The sequence below is a fragment of the Nanorana parkeri genome, unplaced genomic scaffold (assembly GCF_000935625.1).
Source record: "Nanorana parkeri isolate BGI_ZX_2015 unplaced genomic scaffold, ASM93562v1 scaffold1312, whole genome shotgun sequence".
Lineage (NCBI taxonomy): Eukaryota > Metazoa > Chordata > Amphibia > Anura > Dicroglossidae > Nanorana > Nanorana parkeri.
In genome coordinates, this window is record NW_017307580.1 from 512,114 (window position 1) to 537,412 (window position 25,299).

At 40.2% G+C, this 25,299-nt stretch overlaps 1 protein-coding gene across 1 annotated transcript in view; it reads right to left on the reverse strand.

Moving 5' to 3' along the window:
• Window positions 1-549: 549 nt before the first annotated feature.
• Window positions 550-25,299, reverse strand: part of GABRP (gamma-aminobutyric acid type A receptor pi subunit) — a 46,822-nt gene continuing 22,072 nt past the window's right edge. The window contains exons 3-9 of the mRNA XM_018569247.1: window positions 22,229-22,296; window positions 20,279-20,496; window positions 16,818-16,900; window positions 11,217-11,354; window positions 6,131-6,283; window positions 4,717-4,910; window positions 550-813 (exon numbers count right to left, since the gene is read on the reverse strand). Of these exons, the coding sequence (XP_018424749.1) occupies window positions 550-813; window positions 4,717-4,910; window positions 6,131-6,283; window positions 11,217-11,354; window positions 16,818-16,900; window positions 20,279-20,496; window positions 22,229-22,296 (1,118 nt within the window). The remainder of the gene's footprint in view (window positions 814-4,716; window positions 4,911-6,130; window positions 6,284-11,216; window positions 11,355-16,817; window positions 16,901-20,278; window positions 20,497-22,228; window positions 22,297-25,299) is intronic.

Below are 25,299 nucleotides of genomic sequence, written 5' to 3' on the forward strand. Positions count from 1 at the left end.
TCTGACTTTAAAAAATATATATATATATATATTTGTAAACATTTATTTAGCCATAACCATAATAAATAAATACATAATTTATATACCAGTCCATCATACATTACCTTAAAAAAAAATAGATGGACAACTTGGTTATCCGCGTTGTAATATAATGTTATAATTTTTAATCTTAGTTGGCACACAGTGTTGAGGGATTTCCTGATCACTAGGGGAGACTAGTAATCCCTAAGGTTTATTTTTTTTGTTTTCCAATGCTTACAAAACCCTAAAAACAACAAGAAGCAGCTACGCTGTGAAGCCCTATGCACAGGATGACAGGATCGGAGGAGGGCACAAAGTCACGCCAAGACATAAAAGCGATATGGTGTTTCAAGGTTTTCCCCAATGACATTGAATGTTCAGAGCTTGGTAGCTTAAGTACACATTTTATGAGTAAAAGCCTCTGCCCTCGTTCCTGCATCAAGTTCATAAGACTCCAGGATGCTTTGGGGCCCTGGCACAATTTCTTCCTTCGCTAATGCCATCCAGTTTGGAATCAGACAAAACAGTTTAGAAATACAGATAGTACACCCAGTAAAAAATATTTACAATGATAAAGCTCAGTGGAAAGGAGAGTCTGGAATAATTGTCTATCTGATGGGGGTTTTCAACTCGGAAGCAATAGAAAATACACAGGAGTCTCTTTATAGGAGACCAGGCAGATCGGCTTTTTTCTTTTCTCTTGCTGTCAACTTCACTTTGGGTTTTCTCTCCACTGGAAACAGCTGCAATGGTTCCATTCATATCAATCTCTTCTTCTTCTTCAAGGTCCTTCTGTCAAAAATATAGCAGATGGCAATTAACGTCACTGTTGTATTTTTGAGGACAGGTTACTTTGTTCAAATTAAAATTCAATTGCCCCTAGGTCTGCAAGGCCGTAAGGAGAAAACTTAACGCTAGTTGCCTTTTTTGGTTTTAGAATTGTGATTGGCAGGCGGTGGACATCACAGAGATCAGTGTTACCTAAAACCAGTGACTTGTCCATGCAGCACAAAGCTGCATATTTGTTTTAATGCCATACTCCCCAGCCAGACTTACCTACCTTTTCATAGCTTTCCAATGCTATGTTCTGCTGACAAGAATGGAAAAAATCCCAATACTTCTGAATATGGATGAGCATGTGGCTCAATTGCATCTTCTCATGTGAAAGTGTTGGTGCTTGGTGATTGGTCTAGCACTGTCACATGGGGGCAGGAGAAGAGTCCTCAGCACTGTGTAAGCTCCGAATACAACGTGTCAGATCTTATACAATTCTGAAAGCTGAATGGAGTGGCAGGGGAGAAAAGTAAGCGTGAGTATGTGCAGCTGAGGAGGAAGACATTAAACCATCTACCTTCCAAAACACTGCACAGCTTTTATTTATTTCAACAATAAGTATAACTATTGTATTAATGTTGTTGTTTTTATTCTGCCTTTATTAAAACAGTTAAATTGTGCCCGTAAGAAAATCTCACTTTCAATTTCTGAATCTGATTTCTCTATTTTTAATTTACGGCAGACAAGTTTTTTCTTACCAACTTTCTTCCTCTATAATCTGTAACTCTTATGACTTTACTGACTGCATTTACCGAGGCAGATACAGCATAACCTGTGACATATAATTTTCTAAAAAGATAGGTAAATCTTTGCTAATGACTACAGTCATGCAGTAAGGTGATTATGGAAAATGTGAGGCTGGGGAGAGTTATGGAAAAAAAAATTAAATGTAGAGCTTCATTTAATGTTAGACATGGACAGAGTTCTGTTTTGAAAATCGTAACATGTAATGCAAAGTTTCATCTAATGTACAAATATTGTACATCCTTTTAAAAAGTTACCACATTCTAGTGGGTAAAAAAGGTTATTTCAGCTTGGAAGTCATAATGGGTTTAGTAGATAACTGGAAATAATTTCTTCTAAGGAAAAAAGACAATTCAGTTCACTGGCAAGCAAAAGTACAAAGCCTACTGTGGTTTGCACGAAACAGTTATTGTTCTGAGAGGCAGAAAATTAGCAATTATTTTTAGGAGGCTCCCACTAAGATGTTGATCTTTACACTTGTTCTTGGCTGTATTAATTAAGATTATAAAATATATAGAAGTGTAATAAAGCGTAGAGGTAAACCAATGTGCAGCGGTGAGGAACAATTCACACAGCTGCCAGTAGATTATGTTTTATAGTTGGATACAGTAGGTATGCATTTAATCGCATACTAGGACTTTTAAAGTTGTTTACTCCCTTAAAAATTAAAGTTCTGTATCAACAGATGATAAAGAAGAATTCTATCTACGCCAGGGGATACAATTACACTGGCTGACGTAAGTGTTTTATGTATGACTCTATAGAAACCGCTAGAGAGAGTAGAGTGTATAGTAGAGTGTATAGTCGAGTCCACGAATCTCTTTCTATTGCTCTCCACACGAGTTATATTATCAATACCACCCATATCCTATTTTTAAATGCACTTGTACTGGTAACACAATTAGCAGAGTTTAAATCCGCAAACCTACCAAAAAACTGATTTTTGCATCTCTAACGTTCCCTGAGACTGTTATGCAATAAGAACAGGCGGTATGTTACCAGAAGCCTGACACAGCATATAAAACTGCTGTAAGACTGTGAAAGTGGACCTGAACTCAAAAAGTATAGAGTTGATATCTTATAGGTAATATCTTTAGTAGAAGGGTGAATTTTGCCTAGGCATTACCCTGAATGTAGCTTTTGGCTGTAATTCCTCTTGCATTTTTGACATGTGACAGTACCTAGGAACTCATGTTCTGTAGTTTTTTTATCTGCAGTGTGAGATCATCTAAGGCCTTGATTCTCAACTGGTGGGTCGTGACCCAAAAGTGGGTCGCGACCCCATGTTCAGTGGGTCGCCGCGTGACTTCCACTTTTCAAGGCGAAAAGCTCATCAGCCTCCCCCTAGCGCAGCACTGTCAGTTCTTGGGCCAAATAGCCATTCAAAATATGCTGGCCGATGCAGAGTGTCAGCTTGAGGTGGGATGGGCTGGGGCTATGGCCGTGAGGGAGCTACATCTATACTTACAGCTCCCTCATGTGTCCTGGACCAGAGTGATGTCACATTCTGGCTACCTACAGGGCACGCAAAGGGAGTTGTACAAGCAATGCACATATGGATGGAGCTCTGTCACAGTACAGCACCCCACACTGGACCCCAGGCTGAGGATCAACTCCAGTTCTCGTAATGTATGGAGACTGGGTGGATCTTTTGAATGGCACCCCCAACATACCTCCCACCCACAGTTCGATCACCCGCATCGGAAAGTGCTATAACCCAATGCTGTGCGTTCCATTGCTGTGCCACTTTGGTCGCGACTAAATGACCAAGGACAAATGTGGGTCCCCAGGATACACAGGTTGAGAACCACTGATCTAAGGCACTATGCTTTTAATGCTAGTCTCAGGAGATCTGTATGTGATTGTGTGAAGTCACTACGGTGTAGCTCATTGTTCTCCTGAGAGCTTGCTGGAGTGCAAGCTGTACCCAAAGACCTGCAGTGCATGCATCTCCCTACTTTTGCTTCATCCATTCTGTCAATCTGCTCTTCCTCCACCAATCCTGCTGCTTCTTGACCTCCACCAATTATCAGATCACTAGTCAACAGGGAGGCAGCTCTGGCATCAGGAAACAAAGCCCTGATGGCTACCTCCACACAGAGACCAAACAAGACACAGTGAGCCTATAGGCAATACTGGTGACTAGCCCTTTGCCTGCTGCTTGCCTTTTTTGGGCACAGCTGGCTTAGCAGAGGTCATCATTACATGTTAGGTACAAGAGACTGCTACTATGATACAAGAGACTCATAGACTGCTACTATGTTATAACTGTTTTTTTTTAAACTCCATACAAAGGTCCAACACTATAAGGTTCCACTGCTGTTCTCTATGCATTGCTGCTTGAACTGCTGCTTTTCTAATTGCCCAAGTTTCTGTCAATGACTTTTTACATTGGAACATTTATTTAGCTACAACATTGTATTGCTACTACGATTTTCCCTTAGTACCAATAAATATCTAGACATTTCCCTTGAAGCTTAAAGGCTTCAACTTACAAAATGATACTCTTTATTGAATTTAGGTGACAGGTACATTGGATATAACAGGGTCACGCTGATGTTTTTATTGCAGCAATGTTTTTTAAAACTGAAACTCTCGGGTTTTAAAGTCTTCAGTGAGCTGTTGATATGTGTATTATTTCAGTTTAGGTGGGAAAGGCTCTGATCTTTCTGATGTGTGGACTGCATGTCTTATTTTGGAGACTTTCAAGATGCCATTGACAGATACGTTTAATATCAATAATGAGAGATAATATAAAAAGTTCCCCAGGGCACATGGCACTAGAACATTTACAATTCAATAAAATGTGGTCATAAAGTGCAGAGAAAACAGCAAAAAACTAAACAGAGAAAACTAAAAGAGCATTTTAAGAGGTCAGGTGCTCTTTTAGTGAATTGGGCACAAATTCCCACAGACACACACCAACACCTTGTGGAAAGTCTTCTTAGAGGTTTGGAGGCTGTTATAGATACAGAAGGGAGGGGGTAGGGGGTATGGACTCCATATTAATGGCCATGGACACAAACGTTTGGCCACATAGCTTATATATTAAAGCCTACACATCAGATCTGTAACCAAATTTATCACAGCATTAAAGTATTTTAGATGATATACTACCTGGGCAGCTTTTCTTTGATCTAGGCGTTGAAAAGTACAGAAATGGGCAATTGCATACTCCAGAAGTGCGCCAAATATAAAGCTGAAACAAATTCCGAGGTAGACGTCAATTGCTTTAATGAAACAGTTGGCATTGGGGAGAGAGGTCCTGGCACCCATCATAAGTGTGGTCATTGTAAGAACAGTAGTAACTCCTAGAGGAATCATCAAACACAAACGTAACACATCACATTTACATTCATAGATAATCAGATATTATAAACATGAACCTTTATTAAAGTTGAACTCTTGGCAGATTTTAAAACTAGTATAACAAACTTACAACTAGTAAAAATATTTAATTTTGACTTCATTCTTGCCTCCCGTATTGCTCAGTGCAGCAGCGATCAAACTGGAAGGGGCAACATTCTGAACCAACCAGGTTTTGGTGCATTTAAATCTGCTGACAAGGAACATGCTTACATAAGGAGAGAGCAAAGAGAACTCATCAGTCTGTTGCTGCTCATTCACTGTCCAATCATAGGCTGAGGACAGGGAGGAGACCTAGCTGGGTTGCTAACTGCAACAGAGCAAAGTCATGCCACATGGCTTGCTCTTTTGTCTTTGGTTCCACCTGCCAGCCCATACTTCACTTAATTACACACTGGCACTGAGTGAACACTGTTTGTTAACACCTTGCTTTTATTTAGGGCGAGGGACAATGTCTTCTGGCAGCCCACCCCACAGCAAGGTTTATTTGTACTTTGCTTATTCAGGCAAGCGACAATGTCTGCTGATGAAACCAACCCACTCCCAGCAAAGTATACATCCCCATTCTCCTGCTCACTGCAGAAGTCCACCCTCTGTAAGCTTGGATGTCAGATGTGGATGGTGTCACTTCCCTGCCCAAGTGACAGGGTTTATGCCTGGCAATTGGCCTGACCATTGTCACAAGGGATCAGTCACATGCTCCCCATAACTAGAAGCCCAGCTTCAAAAGAGCAAGGACACCAACAGAGCAGAAGGCAGCAAAAGAGCTGTGATAGAAGTGTATAACTTTCTGTCACTTTGCTCTAAATGACAGTCAGCACTCCCAATAGGCTCTCCAGGCTGAAGCTAAATGGTACTTTAAGGGTGTCAAGAAAGCTGCTCAAAGCTTCTTAAATACCAAATTTTTCCAAATGCCAAATTTTGCCAAATATCTAAGGACCAATTTTTCTAAACTGAGATTTAACAAACCCTATATGTTTAGGGTTTAGGAGGGCTGGATCTTCACATCAGAGCTGATGTGATTATTGTAATAATGTTTGCATGCTAACATCATTCACCAACACAAAGGTAATAGCTTTGCAGGTGATTGTTAGTATTCTTGATCTTGCTTCCGAAACCTTCAGTCACAATAAACTATTGTGGAGAATAGAGCAAGCAATGTTACCTATGCAAATTCTTGCAGGTACAGATGATTGGCTGATCCAAAACGATACCCACGAGAGTACAACCAGAAGGATTGATGGTACATAGGTCTCCAGAATGAAATACAGGATGTTTCTTTTCAGATCAAAATGAAATACCAGCTTTGGGTATCTCCCTGTGTGGGAAAATCAGGAGAAAATTAGATTTGTTGTGATCTAAAGTAATGTAACCTCCCTGGCATATAAAGAGAAACAGTTAAGAGAGAAATGAGAATGTGCAGTCAGCAGAAAAAGAAGCACATTTGAGTTTGCTGCAGTCAGATCAGTAGAAGGTGTATTCTCATTGCCAATGGGCACTGCACTTTGTATATCACCTTATTGAGTAAGCTGGCATACCCAGTGTATAGCTTTCTGTTTGTGTAGCTGAACAATGGGGGCATTATGGCTCTGAGTTAAGATCAGCAATCAGAATAATCAAGGAAAGCACAAGTGTCTGTATAGTGGTCTGCAATTGTTTAGTAAAGTCTTATCTTTTATCTAAAAAGCTGTGTCCACCAGTAGTCTTTATGCAATTAACTAAATATAAAGCAGAAGTAACCCCCTAACTGGATGACATTTAGCATGTAACATTTAGCATGTATCATAAACATCTGCCATGTTCTTCATTTTTTTCATAAAATATAGGTTTGACATTTTTTTTGGGGCATTTTAGCACTAATAATTTCCTCCAGCCTTTTTAACCACTTCCTGTCTGCATGCACTGTCTGCATGCACTCACTCCAGGCTGCGCATCATTGCTCTGGACCTGGTTCCCATTTGATGTTTACTCTCTAAAGGCTGGCACTCTTCCCTGATCTAAAATGGATAAACAATCTTTGCTGCTTAACCACACCTCTGTCCAGATCCCTTTCATCTCCAATGCATTTCGAATGAAGTCCTTCTTCATCAGGGACTGATGTGACTGGAAACTCCAGGTGAACTTTGCAAAGAGGATGAAAAGTAACTGTTTCATCTTTTGGGTCTACAAGGGTGTGCTTTGTATCCTTGGTGTTGTGACACATGCCCTGTGAGAGAGCCAGTACCTACTTATTACAGTGGTCACCAGAACATGCAGATATACTGTAGATACGTCCAATCTATAACGCATGATGCAAACCTGGTACACTTATGACTAAAATGTGTCTGTACCTCAGGCTCTATCCACACAGGCTGGTAACACAAATATTAATTCTACTTTGTACTTTTTGCCTTTTAGATGCAAAATGAATTTGCTATCATATTTGAAAGTATTTTATTTTAATTTGCCTGAGCTGATTTTTAAATTGACAATCATTGTCAAAGAATTTTAATTCAATCAATTTTTTTCTGTGTACCTAAAAAGGTTGATTTGGAGGAAAAAAATCAATATAGCAAACATGTTAAAACCTTGTCAAGAACTGGATTTACCATTAAGCACATGAGTCACGTTCCTACAGGAGGTAAAGGTAAAGAGGCAGCTTTTTCCTATGTAATTATTGTCTATACAATGTTACCTTTATCACTGGGAATAGGCATCTCACATACAGCTATTTAAAGATTATCAGAGCATTTTAAACTAGGTTTGGACCAGAAAACAAGAATATTTGTTTTGTAAAAGACAGAAGGGTGTTTTCTAGGATGCCAGAAGTCGATGGATTAATGGTTCTGTGGACCCTGGGCTGTTTTCAATTCATGGACCTTCGCTAGTTTAATTGGATCATGCATAAGGGTTAGAATACACAACCAATCATGCTTTACTTCTGACATGGGTTTGTAAAACATTTCTGTAGGGTTTGGAAGACAGTATTTAAGTTTTGAATTGGATCTCATCTGGGAATATACTTTTTGTTAATTGTTAACATGATGGTGTTAGGAAATTAAGCAAAACATCCTTCTGGGAACAGGTGTGCATACAGTTCTGTGAAAAAGAAAGGACATTCTGTTTCTAATACTATGATTTGACATCAGGACATAACAGAAATCACCTGGTCCTCAGCGGGACTTAAATTAGGTAAGCACAACCAAAGATAAACAACACATGACATTTTACACATTGGCATTATTTAATATACAAACATAAAGCCAAAATGGACAATCCATGTGTGAAAAATTAAGTACACCCTTACTGCTTCCTTAGCAATTAGGAGGCTAAGTAGCAGCCAGGAGCTGCTAATCAAATGCCCCTGATTATCTGATCATCAGCAAGTGTGACCACTTCTATAAAAACCAAAGTGTAAAGGTGGCCATACACTGTACAACCATCGCAAGACCTTAGTCTTGCGATGGTTGTAAAGGGATTAAAAAAAACTTACGATCTGCCCATCTTGGATAGGGTACATATGCTGGAGGAAATTGCCATGTGCTGATACTAGTCGGGGCAAGCCATGGTTTAGGGCTAGGTGCTGTCCAGCCACCCCAGAGGCTAGGCCTGAAGCCTTGGGGTGGGCATTGGCTGGAGTGCGGGAAGAGTTTCCCTAGGCCTCAAGTATAGAGGAGGCCTGTGTTGTTTGCCAGAGGAGGAGAACCATAGAAGCTGATGTCTGCTGGAGGTGCCTGGGACATAGAGGACCTCTGGAGTCTGTCTGGTGTCTCTCCTGCCGAGGATCTGTACTCATCCCCTGAGTTCTGATACTTCAATTGCTCTTTGCTGTACTACAAGTGGATATATACTGAGATGCTGACACGGTCTGGTGAGTCTGGAGTCTATGCCTATTATACCCTGGATGTCTAGGATCCCTATACCCTCTCTCCCCAGTGTGAATATGTTTAATAAAAGTTATTCAGCATTGCAATACTAGAGTGGACATCAGCTTTGTAGGCACTAGAAGAGGGCGGTTAAATGCTAATGGAGCAGCTGGAGACCGAAAAACCCCTAGACAACTAGTGATGACTCGGTTATTCCAGCGGCTCCTTCGGGGATGAGCGCTACACTATGAAGGACACTGATATACAGAACATGTCAAGCATGTCAATGGACCCCTCTGGAATCCAAGGCTCAAGGCAGCTACCTATTTTACCCCTAATATAATCAGTGATGAAATACAGTATATCCCTGACCCCAATGAAAAACAAATTAAAAAAAATCCAAACTGTCCAATTGCATTTTAATTCAACCTCAATAAAAAAAATAAAAACGAATTGCCTTTGCCGTTTAATGTGTATAGGCATGAATGGAATATGGAAACAATTATTAACTGATCAGAATGATAGGTGTGTGGGCTCTATTAGATGGTGAGGCCCACTGAGTACCAGGATTTGGGAAACATTGAGCTAGACCAGCACTGATAAATTTGTCTGCAGACATTACGCATCTATTTGTTACAAAGAAACAAAAAGAAGCAGGGCAGTGTTCTTCTGCTTCCCCAGCAGCCAGTTAATATAACTGCCTGCTTTTCTGATATAGGAAATTACCTGTCATGTCCATACTGTCTAGCAGGTCAATGGACAGAGATCTGTAAATTCCTGTTTCTGATGTAGCATACAAATCAAACTTCATACTTGTCCAGTGAACTTGTCTCATTACCCTGCACTGTCAGACAGGCTAGCTAAAAAGTATTATTCCCTCTGAGTGCCTTTGATGCCATCTAGCATGCTGGGGGCAACAGGAGAGAAGCAGATGCAGGTTACATAAGTCATGGTATAGTTCAGTGCGGAAGAAGCAAGCTCTGCAGTGCGCTACATCTCATTTATTTTCCTTTAGCTGAACTGACACAGACACAATTAAAGCCACAGCACACATTTTTTTTCTCTCTTTATAAAGTGACCCTGCAGCAAAAAAAGGACAAAATAAAATACAACAGCACTGCATAGTAGGCACATCAAAGTGTCGTCTCTTACCTCTGGCTAACTACCCTGCAGTTGGGATGAGACCCTGAAATTCCAGGGCAGGTTTTGACCACATAATGTCAAAATGTAGTCAGAGATCACACAGGTGATTTTTAGTAGCATGATTTCTGATCAATCACTACAGTTTTTAACAATAGGCTCCCTTTGGAGTAAGTAGAAGCTTGAAGTAGTAATTGATCCTACATGTTTAGAACATTGTGTGAGTGTTAGTCATTAATTGCTACTACATGCTACTTTTGTACTCCACTCTATGGGGAGCCATTTGTTCTAAATATGTAGTGATTTGATTATTCGCTACACTTCGATCACTAATGAATGTACAGTATAGTCCCAGCCAAATAGAAGTCTGAACCCCCTTCTACCCCCCGACAGTATTCAAGCCAGGCAAAAGACTGTACATGTGAGCACTTTACTTTGACCTACCAGGTGTTTGTGGGGCGCTAACAGCAGATCCCATTGGCAACCAATGGTCACTCTAAGCCACTGGAAGCATAAAGAATCATTGCATGCAAATAGAGTTATAGTTAAGCATCCCCTGCATTACTTTAGATGTGCATCCTCCTAGCTTAGGTTACCAAAATATAATGTTTAAAGAGATCTTTGCTAATAAAAAACCAGACAGAGTCTCATTAAAGCCCACCATCCAATGGGCAAAGTGACAATCTCTTTAAAGGCCACCTTTCAATGAACAAAGTGACAGAGTCTCCTAAAAACCAACCTCTCAATGGGCAAAGTGATAGAGTCTCTTAAAAGCGCAACTCTCAATGGGCAAAGTAACAGTGTCTCTTAAAAGCCATATCCCAATGGGTAAAGTGATAGAATCTCTTTAAAGCCCACCTCCTAATGGACAAAGGGACAGAGTCTCTTTAAGACCCACCATTCTATGGGCAAAATGACATGTCTTAAAAAAGTCTTTCATTGCCTGTATGCAATAATTGAATCAGCTTCTCAGTTTCTAGAATCCTGATTTTTTTTTGAAGTTTCTACTTATGACAGCGTCACATTGCTTATGATCTTGGCAGCATGCAGAGTATGAAATGTGAAAACATTAAAGATTTTCAACTTGCAAATAAATCTTGTTTATGTTTGCTCCATTCCCCCCATGCCCGTTGTGTATTGGAGTATCGGCCTGACAGGTGCAGCCGGCCAGGGTTGCCCCAGGCTGTGTCAACTTTCTAAAGATGTTCTCATCACAGCTTGATATAAAAGAGTTTGATGTGGTGTGAATGACACTGCTGCTCCTACCTGTTTCATACACAGCTTCTGATACCGAGGTGTAGTGATCTTCTACAGTATACTGTGCCAGACGAAGTGTGTTCAGACCTCGCACCGAGTCGTTTCCTCGTGTCCAGTAGAACATGACGTCATTTATGTTATAGCCCCCTGTAGAAAAAAAAGACAGGTTATATAGAAGTAATAATGGCTATATTTAGATGGCTAACGTAACGAACGATTTCCGAAATCGACATTTGACTATGCTTGATGGGGTATTCAAACTATAATCGCACGAGGGTTCGTGGAAAAAGCAAACATTTTCAGCCAAAAACCTACTAGTGTATGGACACCTTAAGTCATTGACCTTTAACAGGCATGCAGCCAGGGAAGTCAAGAACTAGTCAACTCAGAAAATGCTTGTTTAATAAAGGGGAGGCAGGAAAAGCAACTATACTTACCTTACTCACATATAAAAGTGTGCCCGCACTCAGAGAGGGAACTTATTTGATTAAAATTACTATCTTGTAACAAACAAAAGCATGCAATGGCTGTATTAAAACACAGGATACAAAAACCCTTATTCCCCACCACACTGAAGCCTCGTTCACATAGTTACATAGTTACATAGTATTTTAGGTTAAATAAAGACACATGTCCATCAAGTCCAACCTATTGGTTGGACGTCATGTTCACACTTGACACAATGCATTACAGCTTGATTCTGGCCAGAACGCACTGCATCGCACTATTCTGTGGGCCAGGAGGGGGCATGACGGTCCATTGAAGTTAATGGCACCATAGCCATGCCTTCCAGCCGCAGTGCGATCGGCTGCACGGGAACGCAAGGCACATTATGGCCAGAATCGGGCATGAACGCACTGTGTCTACTGTGAACGAGGCCTTAGGGTTTGTTATCCCCAGCAGCTGCTTTAGAAAGCATTCGCTGGTTTGCACTATGCTAGTAGCGCTGCTGAAAACTTCACATTATACATCTTTGTAACAAGAGATACAATGTAACAATTCTAGAGAACCCCTTAGCAGAAATAGTTACATTAATTTGCTAAGCTCCTTTCAACTATCCTGGATCTGTTCTTGTGCCAGAAATGGCGGCTCATTAGCATTGACAAGCTACAGGGTTTTTTCCACAAACAAATGGAAATAAAATAAAAAGCGAAAGTACACACATAGGCCACTTGACCTAAACAGCTCGTTCTTTTTTTGAAACAGCGAATGGTAATTTTTCCACAAAGCCAATTCATCTCCGAATTAAGTGTGTGTTGTCAATATTTTATGAACTAGTCAGTTGCGGATGCTCAGGGCTGGAAATTAGTCATTATGTCAAATAACTATTAGAGGTTATTAATTATATATAGCTGTATGAACTTTATATAGAGATGCTTTTTATGTATCCCTCTCTGAGAGGGAGATGCAACAGTTCACTTAACGGAGCTCAGGAACTGATCTGTGAGAGATGGCTGATGGCAAATAAGAGATGTCGCCCATAACAACCAAAATATTTTATATCTATACTCCAGAAACATATAAAACAAACAAATGCGACTCTGTATTCGTTAATACACCATGAAATGTATTTTTGTCAGATGCAAGTTGTGGACTGTAAGTACTGTACTTAAATCGAACAAATATTACTGGATATTGAGTTCTTATACAGGTGAAACTCGAATAATTAGAATATCGTGCAAAGTTCATTTATTTCACTAATGCAACTTAAAAGGTGAAACTAATATATGAGAGACTCATTACATGCAAAGCAAGATAATTCAAGCCGTGATTTGTCATAATTGTGATGATTATGGCTTACAGCTCATGAAAACCCCAAGAACCCCAAATCCACAACCTCAAAAAAGTAGATTATTACATGCAATCAATAACACAAGGATTGTACATAGAACAATATCGGACCTCTGAAAAGTACAAGCATGCATATGTACTCAGTATTTGGTTTGGGCCCCTTTTGCAGCACTTACTGAAATTACTTTTGCACGATATTCTAATTATTCGAATTTCACCTGTAGGTATATTAAGCATCAGAGATTATTGGTCCAGGGAATATCCGATTGCCTTATGAAATCAGGAAGGAATTTTTTCCCCTGTTGGAGCAAATTGAACCATGCTTTATAGGGGTTTGTTGCCTTCCTCTGGATCAACATTGGGTAGCTGTGGGCATAGCGTTCTGTTTAGGCTTTTTTTTTTTCATATCTCTAGATTTAACTCAATTTACATGTGTCTTTTTTCAACCTGACTCACTATGTAACTATGTACTTTATATCAGCCTCTTGCAAACCCCTGTACAGCAAAGCTCAGACAGAGAGAGAGTGTATAATGAGTCAATTGGGTATACTGCAATGTTAATGTGTTAACTAGGGGGCATGCTGATAGGAGGAAAGGACAGAATGACAGAAAGATAAACTCATCAGGTGTAATAGGGGTGTGCTATAAACACTTGTGCTCATAAGTTTACATACCCTGGCAGAATTTATGATTTCCTGGCCATTTTTCAGAGAATATGAATGATAACACGAAAACCTTTCTGTCACTCATGGGTAGTGTTTGATAAAGCCATTTATTATCAATCAACTGTGTTTACTCTTTTTCAATCATAATGACAACAAAAACTACCCAAATGACCCTGATCAAAAGTTTACATACCGCAGTTCTTAATACGGTGTGTTGCCCCTTTTAGCATCAATGACAGCTTGAAGTCTTTTGTGGTATGTGTGGATGAGGCACTTAATCTTCTCAGATTGTAAAGCTGCCCATTCTTCCTTGCAAAAAGCCTTCAGGTCCTGTAAATTCTTGGGCTGTCTTGCATGAACTGCATGTTTGAGATCTCCCCAGAGTGGCCCAATGATATTGAGGTCAGGAGAAACACACCCCTTTGTGTCAAACTGTGTGCATGTTATCAGGCCAAAATCACAAGCGTATGTAAACTTTTGATCAGGGTCATTTGGGTAGTTTTTGTTGTCATTATAATTGGAAAAGTAGTAAACACAGTTGATTGATAATAAATGGCTTGAGCCAAACACTACCCATGAGTGACAGAAAGGTTTTCGTGTTATCATTCATATTCTCTGAAAAATGGCCAGGAAATCATAAATTCTGCCAGGGTATGTAAACTTATGAGCACAAGTGTATCTGTGCTGCAGGGTATCCTTCTTTCCCATCTTACAGGATTGGTAGGTATCTGGGTGGACTCACCCCTTAAAATCAAACCACCAAAGAGGAGTGCTTTACGAGACTCTGGCACGTGCTGAAATGACAATGCCTGATGAAGAAATTGGATGCGTTCCGAAATGTTGCCACACTGTGTGATGTGACTGTACACATGGAATAAAAAGAAATTTGTGTGGAGAACCTTTGGAATGCTGGTGACTTACTGTTTTGTTTATCTGTTGGCCAAAAGAAGCAGATAGGAGCACTGGGAAGGTACAGATCAGGAATAGAGGGGGAAAACTATGAAGCAAACCTGTTTTTCCATGATGGGGTAGCCTGATCAGTAAAGCCAGCCTTATGCTGGTAGAATTTCATTAGAACGTTCCTTTGAAATCATTCATCAGAGCATTTGATCTTGCCATCACTAAGTAAACTAATTTTATTTGAAGACCTTAAAAAAATTCAGCCAAGCGTATTAAACAGGTTTCTTTTCTGCCCAATGCATGCACATTGCAATGAGTACCATTTTTCACAATTGAAAAAAATCACATTCACGGTTAGAATTTCATTCAGTTAGATGAGAAATAGGAACATTTTTCTATTCTACTCCTTTAATTTTCTTTGTCAAAGTGATCAAGAAAAACCTTTCCATTAGAACCCATTAGCAAAATCGATAAACACTCCAAAAAAATTTTGAATGAAATTCTACTGGTACCAAGCAGCTGGTTAAGTCTACGGATAACTTTATAACTGTAGATGATGAAGGGAGGTGGGGGAGATGAGGAGAGGTCTATGTTCTTTGTAATCCATCAGTAATGAAGTAGGCAGGGCAGACACCATGTGCTTAGGAAATCAGAGTTGTGTTGTCATGTCAAAGAGTAAGGTGAAAACAAACCATATTTCTGGCACTTCAACAGTCATTTTTCTGGACTTGCAGCATGTTTACAGGGATAACACATTGGGACATGTGCATGTATTCCAGTATTGTATGCTTTATAGTGCTAAATATGCTTTATAGTGCATTTAAAAATAGAGGGTGGAATTTATCAAAACTGAAGCAGACAAAATTTGGAGCAGCTGTGCACATCAACAAATCAGCTTCTCTCTTCAGTTTGTTCAGTTAAGATTTGAAAATGAGAGAGAGAAGTTGATTGGTTGCCATGCACAGCTGCTCCAGATTATGCCTGCTCCAGTTTTGATAAAATCCCTTCAGAGAGTTTTTAACTGTTGTTTTTAATTGCACATCTCTCTAATACATTGATAGGTGGACTATGTCAGCCTGTCTTCTTATATGCCTAGGATACTCCAATAACAAGATCTCCTTGCCATGATTTCCATTTCGGTTCCTGATGACCTGAAAGTTTGTGTTCTCAAATAGTAAATTTTCCATGGTATAAAGAAACAACCCAGCAGAGGGAGTTAAAACCCCTCATAATAGCCACAACAGATGTGCGGACCGGGAAACTTGTGCAGAAAACTCACCCAATAGAAACTGTCAGGTGTTTTAACTATCCAGCATCTATCAAAATTGAAACAGTTCTGCATGCTGTCTTCTGCCTTCTCTCTTCCACAAGAGCAGAAACCTCTACCACCCCTCTAAAAAGCGATACATGGCTGAGCCATAGCTTACATGTGTTCAAGAGTTGATACTAAAATTTATTCTTGGCCCATTGCACTGCCAGACCAGAATCCCATGGTATTATAATGGAGGGTGCTGAATGAAATGCAGATGTCGCCGCATAAATCCAAATGTAGAAGAAGTAGTCACCCGTACACCTAAGTCCAATGCATCAATCCATCCTTTTATTGACGTTAGATACACAAGCTTTGTACCTGTGATGCCAAGTGCATCTGACGTCAATAAAAGGACTGATTGATGCACTGGATCTAAGTGTGCGGGTGACTACTTCTTCTACAAGAGTTGATACTGCCTCCTTCTGAATGTCTGGGGTTTTTTTCATCCCAAGGGGGATTTTGCATTGCAAAACAGTGTGCCATTTGGCTGCAGCGAAGTCTCATTGGCTTCAATGCCCACATTTGGCAAGTGGCACCGCCTGCCAAACACGACATGCCGCTTCAAATTTGCTACGGCATGTGTACAAACCCGAGCTGTCGCCATGTTAGGTTTTAGGAAGGTGTTTGGGGGGAGTTAACAAGGCCTAATAGTATCTCTGACAGGGCATAAACATTTTTTCCAGTGTTTATCAGTACATGCAGCTTCATTAAAAGCATACAAAAGTCACAATAAAAAACATGCAAAGCACATTAAAATTCACCACAATACAGTTAAATAAGTTGTTATAAACACATACAAATTTCACAAAACACACACAAAAATATATTCTTAAATGCAGAAGGCTAAGTGGTTCATTCTACATAGAATAAAACAATATGCGGTAGCGATATTATTATTATTATTATTATTATTATTATAAGTATAATAAAATAAGTGCTTACAGCTTTCAAGTTGCAGCGTGCAGGTTTGTTTATCCATGGGATATTTCGTTAAGTCCATGCTGCATGCTACAGTAGTCGTTATCCTGCAAGAAATAAATCATCTTGACTGAACTGCACTGGGATGATGCAACATATTAAATAACAATACTGATGGAAGACTGTGTACTTTCAGTGTCATATGGAAGCTTCCGCAAAATGTATATTTCTTTATATTTCTCTGTGGTAATAACAGCTGACAGATTTCAGGTGGTGCAAATTAATCTGACAGAATAAAGGAGATCTAGAACACAACAGAGAGATCCCCAAACTCTGTCAGATTGACAGTTGTGTTCCAGCAGCCAGGCAGGAAAAGCTCCATAGAATTTCAGTTTATTTTATGTGTAAACAGTATGGCGTGAGACTGTACCGGCACTTGTTAGAGCAGCAAAGGTAGACCTGTAAATAAATTTTGGGACAGAATCAACAACGTAACTAAAGTCATTTCAGCTCTTGCATCTGTTATGGAGCTTCAAGCACGGGGGGCCAGTAAACAAAGGACGTCAGGTATAAAAGGCTCTCTCTGGCTGACTGTGTAATGATTTAGGAACTATATAGGATAAAATGAAAAGCAACCTGCCAGGATAGAAACAAGGGAGCTGCCTTTGCTGACATTTGTTTAAGTATTTTTTATTGTCAAACCGGTCCTATGCCCACACAGGCTTACATTAAAGCAATACTGTCGTTAAAAAAAGTGCACAAAAGGCTGCCTGAAAAAGAAAATGCTTTAAGTGTATGTATTATCAAAACTTTTTCTCTTTTGTTCATTAAAGAACACAGTGAAGATCTGTAAATCCAGACCACTGGGTTATACTGCCCTCTGCAGGAGTAGCACACTAGGGGCTGGTGGCCAACCCACTGATTGCTTACACAGCTTTAGTCTTTTTTGGCATTAGCTCTTGCTTTCTTGCAAGTCTTGGGCGTAAGTTCTTACAGACGAGAGTGTGATTTTCTTGGCCCTTGACCTGTTCGCACCTGCTGCTTGCCTCTTGGCTGCCCATTGTAGTCAGTGCTTTTTGATGTCCCAGTAGTCTAGATCTACAAACTTTCACTGTGTCCTTCAATGAGTAAAAGTGAAAATATAAGGACACAGCACCCACCCTTCAGTTGTGTTGACTGTTGCCAATTGTATGTTTAGTTGGGGTTGGCCACCAGCAGGAGCTGCCTCTAGGTTGTCTTTTTTTGTGTTTTATACCTAGCTTCCAACTCCTGCAGTAGACAGTAAAGCCTAGTAGATTAGATCTACAAATCTTCTGAGTCGTTCAATGGATGCACAGAAAAGGATTATAAATAGATTAGGGAAAGGTTCTCTGTCAATCTATTTTTGCTGTTTATGTCCTGTTGGGGGGGTTTGGGAGATTTCCCATCATTTCCTGTGCCATAGACACAGTGGTAATGGGAGGAATTATCTCTAAATTGATTTCCCATCAAAAGACTTCTTTCCTATTGATGTTTTGATTACAACTCAAATTTTTGGATTTCTGCTAACTTTGAGTCCCAGTTACAATGGCCACCAGAACAAATAGAGAGGGTAAACCCTTTGCAATAGGGACACAAACAGCAAGGGAAAACTGACAGGGGTTCTAATTCTTCCTTGCTCTATTCAAAATTAAATAAAAACAAGTTGACTATAAATGCACTTTAATATAAACCTCTCCGGTGGGTGGTGCTTAGATCTTCCATGTCTTCAAGACATAAGGGGAAATCAACAGAGGGAACACAGCTGCTACAAAATAGCTGACAGAGGTGAAGGGGAGGATGAGGCTAGAGGGCAGGAGGGCATTTCCCTCCTGGGCCATTACAAATAATATATGTTGGGCTGGTAGCCCTGAATTAAAAATACTACCCCACCCTGAGCTCAATCAGAGCTGCTGGGTGTTATATAGCTATCTGATCTTCCAGCATTGACTTCCTCTGTGACTCTCAGATGTGATCATAGCAGGGACAAAAGAGCAAAACAAAACCTCCTGAGGGCCTATTTTCACTTAAGGGCCTGTTCACATCATATGCAGTGCCTGGAATTTTTCTGAACTGATCAATACCAGTCACCACAAGAGCACATGTGTCCTGTTCACACTACACATGTGGGTTGCAGTGCATCAAGGAAAATGCAGATATGCTGCATTTTTGCTAAACGCTCCAGACCTTAACTGAATTCACTGTTGATTTTTGCACCGCAAAGGAATGAATAATGTGTCACTTTAACATTCCAATAAAGTAATACAAAATATTAAGCAGCGGTGCCTTGTGTTTTAAGAAAGCAATGCACCACCAGCAAACAATGGACACAAGTCCACACATCAAAATTGATCATTTTAGCATACGCCTAGTGTCAATTGGCCCTAAGCGTTCCATTGCGGTGTGTTAATGCACACATGTTAACACACATTATGGTATTTATTAACATACATTGCATTAAGGCAGCCTATTCATTGTGAATGGGCTGCCAATGCACCATAATAAACAAAAACATTTACATGATCCTTTTTTTAAAACATATTGCCCCACAAAATATGCCATTTGCATTGTGGTGCATTGTGTTGCACCGCCATGCATTGTGCTCTCCTTTACAATGTGTTAGGGTGCCTTTCACAATGAATGGCCCCTCAGAGTTTCTACCCCTTCCCTACTCAATCAGAAACAAAAAGCACTTTTTCTATCATTTGCCCAGGGACTTGTACTGAAATAAAGGCTCTTCATGTGTTTCTACTATTGCTTGTTATTGTTTTGAGTGACAAATGTCCTTACAGTCCTGACATTCCATCACTTTGTCACCTGCAAACTGCTGCAGATAAGCCCATTTCAATATATAATTGGGCACAATGGATATTCATCAGCCTGAATACAATGTGTAATAAATAACATTTACATTATCTCAGTTCCCCGTCTTACCTTATCAAATCTGTCACATGTCTGGAAATAGTCGGCTATTCTTCATATTGTACAGAATCTGCGTCATGTATAATGGTTTCAAATGATGAGCCATTAATCTCACTAAAATAACCTACAGTTGTAACACTTCTTCTTACTTGCCTTGTAATGAGAGGGGAGATAATATGCAAACCTGCAGTATATATTCACATACTCTGCGTTTTGTCTACTCTCCATCCATCACATTATTACATTGAAAAGCCTGTTTTGAGCTTAGTGCTTTCTGGCTGTAACATGCTTAGGGGTGGACGGACACAGGAGCAATAATTATAATTCATCACATCATGGGTTTTCTTTGCATTGGTGCATGTCGCCTAGTCCCTTGCCTATTGGCTCCCCTTGTTGACTTCTATAGATTTGCATTCATGTTTGCAATTTGCAGATTTTATGACTTGTTTGCTGAACATCCTGTGAATGGAACCCAAGCAAATTTTCTGATCACTAATGCTGATATGTACAGGCGAGTTTACTAAGTATTACTGCAAAGTGTGTACCTTAAAGCATAAAGAACAGTCCCATTGGGGTAAATCCGGATGAGGCGGTTTTCCACAGTGATGTCATGAAGAAATGACTTTTTGGAGTCCACTATAAATGTATCAGGGACCCACAATAATTCCACCAGACGGCCATCTAAACTTAGGCTCTTGTTTCCTTCGAAGATAAGTCTTTCATCTGTCCAGCGCTGCCTCAGGAAGATGGTCGCTGTGTAATCCTTTTTTTTAAAAAAGGCATTTGTAAGACATTATGCAATGTAAAATTTTAAGTAAAGAATTCTCTAGATAGTACAAAGCAACAAGCTCAAGCCAGGGAGACATGCTTATATTTACTTAATTCAACCTGCAGGCTGAGCGGAGAACATATAAAAGATTACAGCATTTATGGACGAATCTCCCACTGTGAACTTTGTATTCTGACAGTTTGTATTCTGACAGTGGACGGCAGGGGCTGTCAAGATTACTCAAAGAGTGCTTGTAGCTGATTGCTTGTAGGCACCATTCGGCCAAAGGATTTCCAACATGTTCCTTCGGCAAAAGTCAATCTAATGATTGACTTCTGCCTATGAAATATGGTACACACGGAGCAAATTTTGACCGATCCCTGCTGATTCTGCGGGAATTCACTCCATGTGTACCCTACTTAGGCATACGCGCTAATAACATAGAAATGCAAAACACAGTCAGATCAGTATTTCTTGCCCACCTTCAATATGGCTATGCCAGAGAATTCAATCAGGCACAACAAACCTGAAGGGAAGGGGCTTCTCCTGTGCTGTCTCTTTAGATAACCCATAACTCTGTGAATTATTTGTGATAATAAATGTTTATTTATGAAACAAAGATATTAAAAGTGTGTGTGTGGATAGATAGATAGATAGATAGATAGATAGATAGATAGATAGATAGATAGATAGATAGATAGATGATAGATAGATAGATAGATGATAGATGATAGATAGATAGATGATAGATAGATAGATAGATGATAGATAGATAGATGATAACAAAGATATTAAAAGATTGATAGTGGATAGATAGATAGATAGATAGATAGATAGATAGATAGATAGATAGATAGATAGATAGATAGATAGATAGATAGATAGACATATAGATAGACAGCTGTGAACTTGAGGAAGGGCAGGTTGTGTTCAGTTTGTACATGCACATGTTCCAAAGAAAGCAGGTGTGTGGCGACTCTTTTAGAAATATATATATGACAATGAGACTGTGAGCGAACACATACCGGCGTTCGCTCACCTCTCGATCCTGTCACAGCTCTCTGCCGTGACAGGGGAGGGGGCGGGTACAGCTGGCTCTGTCTCTAGATAGGCAGAGCAGGCTGTCACTCACGCAGCTGGGCGGATCCAGACATAATTTTCGGGATCCGCTTCAGCTGCGGCGTCTCAGTATACCGCGAGCTGTAGCTTGCGGTATACTGGGCTTAGGGTGACGGGAGGGCGCTAGTTTGTGTCCTCCCGTTACCCTAAGGAGAACTATGGGGAAAAGCCTTAACCCCATAGTTCTCCTTTAGCATTAGTTTAGTGTCTGCAAACAGAGCCTCGTCCAAAAGGCTCAATCATATAAGAAGCCACAATAAGAATGTTTGCAGAGCATAGTGTAGATTTACTAAAATTCAGCAGAACATGTACAGACTGGCAACAGTTTCAGGTAATTTTCAAGCAACATAAACAAATCTAAAACACAATATCAGCAAGTCAGACAAGTAGTGATGAAGTGGTGAAACCAGTAAAAGTAATAACACGCAAGCAAGGTTTGATTTTTCAATTACAGATTAATCTCAGGTATGGATATATAGTACTATTGTTGCAAGATTCTCTATTCTGCTGCATATGTATATATATTGACCCCCAACCATTAAAGTGTCACTTAAAAATCCTTTCTGTCAAATGGCTGACTTTAATCATACCAGTCTGGTCAGCTCACCATGTTAATTTCTGATATTGTGTCAATGCTGGCAATATCCAAACTCATACCGACTGTTACTGGCCCATCTGTAACAAACAAAACATAGTAAGAATTAGGAACACAGGTTACATTCTATCAATATCTAAGGAAACTAACATTTAGTTTAAGAAACCAAGATCTATCCCAAGACACCTACAGTGAATTATTTTACCTACTATGAAAGTTCCATATAAAATGTATAGAAGGGTGACTTTCCCTGGATGTCCTTTTCTAGATTGTGGTTGCCAAGTGCATTAAGTTTGCCCTCAGATTGTTCCTAGCTTCACACCACATTAGCATATGCCATCCTGCCAGCAGAGGAGCAGCTGTGACTGTCAGCTGGATCCTCATTAACTGCTTTCCTGACATAAATAATGTGGAACAAAACAAAAAGGATGTTGAGGATATGCCCAGTTTTAATGCATGCATTGGTACGAAAATCCTTGTGAGGAGGAGGGCGCTAATAATGCTTTATTCTGCCTTTGATTCCAACACAAGTGAATAGGATGCCAGTGTATTATGGCATGGTTATGTAGCAGTCCTTATTTCCAAAAAAGTACTACATATTTTCTGGGTGGGGAGGCTGCACACATGGCACAAGTATGACTTTTTGTTATTATGCTCCGCTGGCCATACATGTACTGCATCAGTTGCACTAAATGCGCAATTTGGTCAGTAACTATTTTCGTCAAAAAGGAACAATGAATCCTGATGGAAAATGAAATGACATTTGGCCAAATCAATTTTTTGTAATGTCTAAAGATTGTTTTCAAAAAGAGGATTATTAGGAATTATTAAATTTATGGGCAATCAAATGATAAATTGTTTATCATATGCATTGCCAGCACAGTAGACAGATAATACTTCATCATGTGTGCAGATTGTCCTCCCAGGAAATTATTGCAGAGATAATTTCTTGGCTTACATGATCCTCTGATGCTGATTGGGTGATTGTGTCGCAAATCCCCTCAGCATACCTGTGTATGCGTAACTTGTTAGTGTTTGAAACTACATGGTGAGTCATACACAGAAGGGATGTTTATTGCCACAGAACAGCAATGTGAGAGTAAATGAAAGCAGCTTAATTTGCATATCATTATTGAAGGTTTAAAAAGAAAACTTGAAATAATTTAAATGCTACAAATAGCTAGAAATTTACCATAATATTGACTTTCAGTGGTTATTACATTATTACATGTTACTTCTTACCAAAGCCTGGAGTTTTCCTATAGAAAATCAGATTATAAGATAGTATTTCATCCCTGGTGCACTGTGGCAGACGTTAGGTTAGGTGGTGCCCTAAGAGACCCTGTCACCAACATATAAAAAAATGCAGATAGAAACACAAGTATTTTAAATGCTTACTAACATAATGTTTCCATTCCATAAATTATCTTTTATTCACTTGCAATTTGCCTTTGAACTTGCTATAAAAGTTGACTATTAAAATAATAGTCGATGCCCGAGCACAGCCTCCTCTCTCCTTGCATTTTAAAGCTCTCTCCTCTTTTGGAAGTGTCTAATTACTTATATGCTGGTCCAGCTCCTCCACCCCTCCCCTCCCGACATAACCTTTAATGTAGCACTTGAGTCTGCTGGGGCCTTTGACATCACATATAAGATAACTGCCCCCAGAAGAAGTCTCAGGGCTTTTAGACATCTACACAAGAGAGGCTTATACAAGTAATTAACATGCATAGAATGTGTTAAAATGCACATGTAGGGGGCGTGTCCTAGCTATGGCGGAGTGAGCACGTTTCTTCTCCGTCTCTCCCGCACCGCTCCTTTGCCAGGACGATTCACAGCACCACAAGACCCCAAAAGATGAGCAAAACCTGGCAGAAGAAGGCGCCCGAGACACCCAAACCGCAAGCGCCAGGCAAGTTGAAGGCGTTCTTCTCACCCGCGGGACAGACGAGCACAGAGGTAGGCCTCAAGAAAGCTGCGGCCTCGAGTAGTGGTGCGCGGCCGGGGTCGGACACACGTCGATCGCCGTCCACGTCCCACACCTCCCCACCCCCATCTCCTGAGATGGAGCCACTAACCAACACCCCGCAAGACTTCCGTAGGGGCGGGATGGGCCTGTGCCTGCAGAGTGGGACCCCAGCCCAAGTTACATATTGTGAGTGTCTCATCACTCTATTTAATCCTGGCTTGGAGCGGGGGGGGGGTTGAGTGGAACCCTGCTTAGTTTAGCCACATTCCCACTTAGGTTCTCCCATCATTTGGGATAATTCCCCAGGGTGGGTATAGTTTGGGGTAGATACACCGTTAGTTTTTGTTGTGTTTGTCTTGTTTGTCAGTGTTGAGAGTGATGGGTCTGGGCGAGATGATGATGGCATGGATAATGGCGGTATACCCTAGACCTACGGCTCAGATTCGAGTCAAGACAAATACTTATTGCGTATCAGCTTTGCCGATTCTTTTATATACAAGGATTATTGTATAATATGCATCGAAATGCTATGCTATTGTATGGATGAACCTGTTTTTTCTTTTCCAAAATAAAGAATTATTAAAAAAAAATGCACATGTAATCTTATGGGTAGATTGTTGTTGAAATTAATGGTTGGGCAACAGGGTTTCTTTAAAGAGTATTTTACTATTTCACCCCCGACCCATTTATAGTAATTTTTACTGTGCTGCCAAGCTGCTCCATCTGGTAGTCAAACCCTGTGTAAGCTGGTGCCAGAACTTACACAGGGTCAATGATGTTTCAGCAGTTAGTGGTTTGAAGCTTTTAGCCTTTTAAACAATGAGTGTGTTCCCAACAGATACTTTATTTCAGAATTTATTATTACAACTTAGTCCTCTTTCACTAACTGGATTCTGCAATGAAAGTCTTCATCAACATAATGAAGAGGCTTCATTTTTAGCTGCTGAAATCCATTGTTAGTTTGGATCTCTATGATGCAATAAATGTTTTGAACACTGTAAAAATTGGTGTGGGCCTCTTACATACTCACCTTCCCTGGACTTTATCTGAGAGGCCACAACTAATGTAATGGGGGCAAATGTAAGGGGGGGGGGGGGGGGGCGCTCTAACGGGG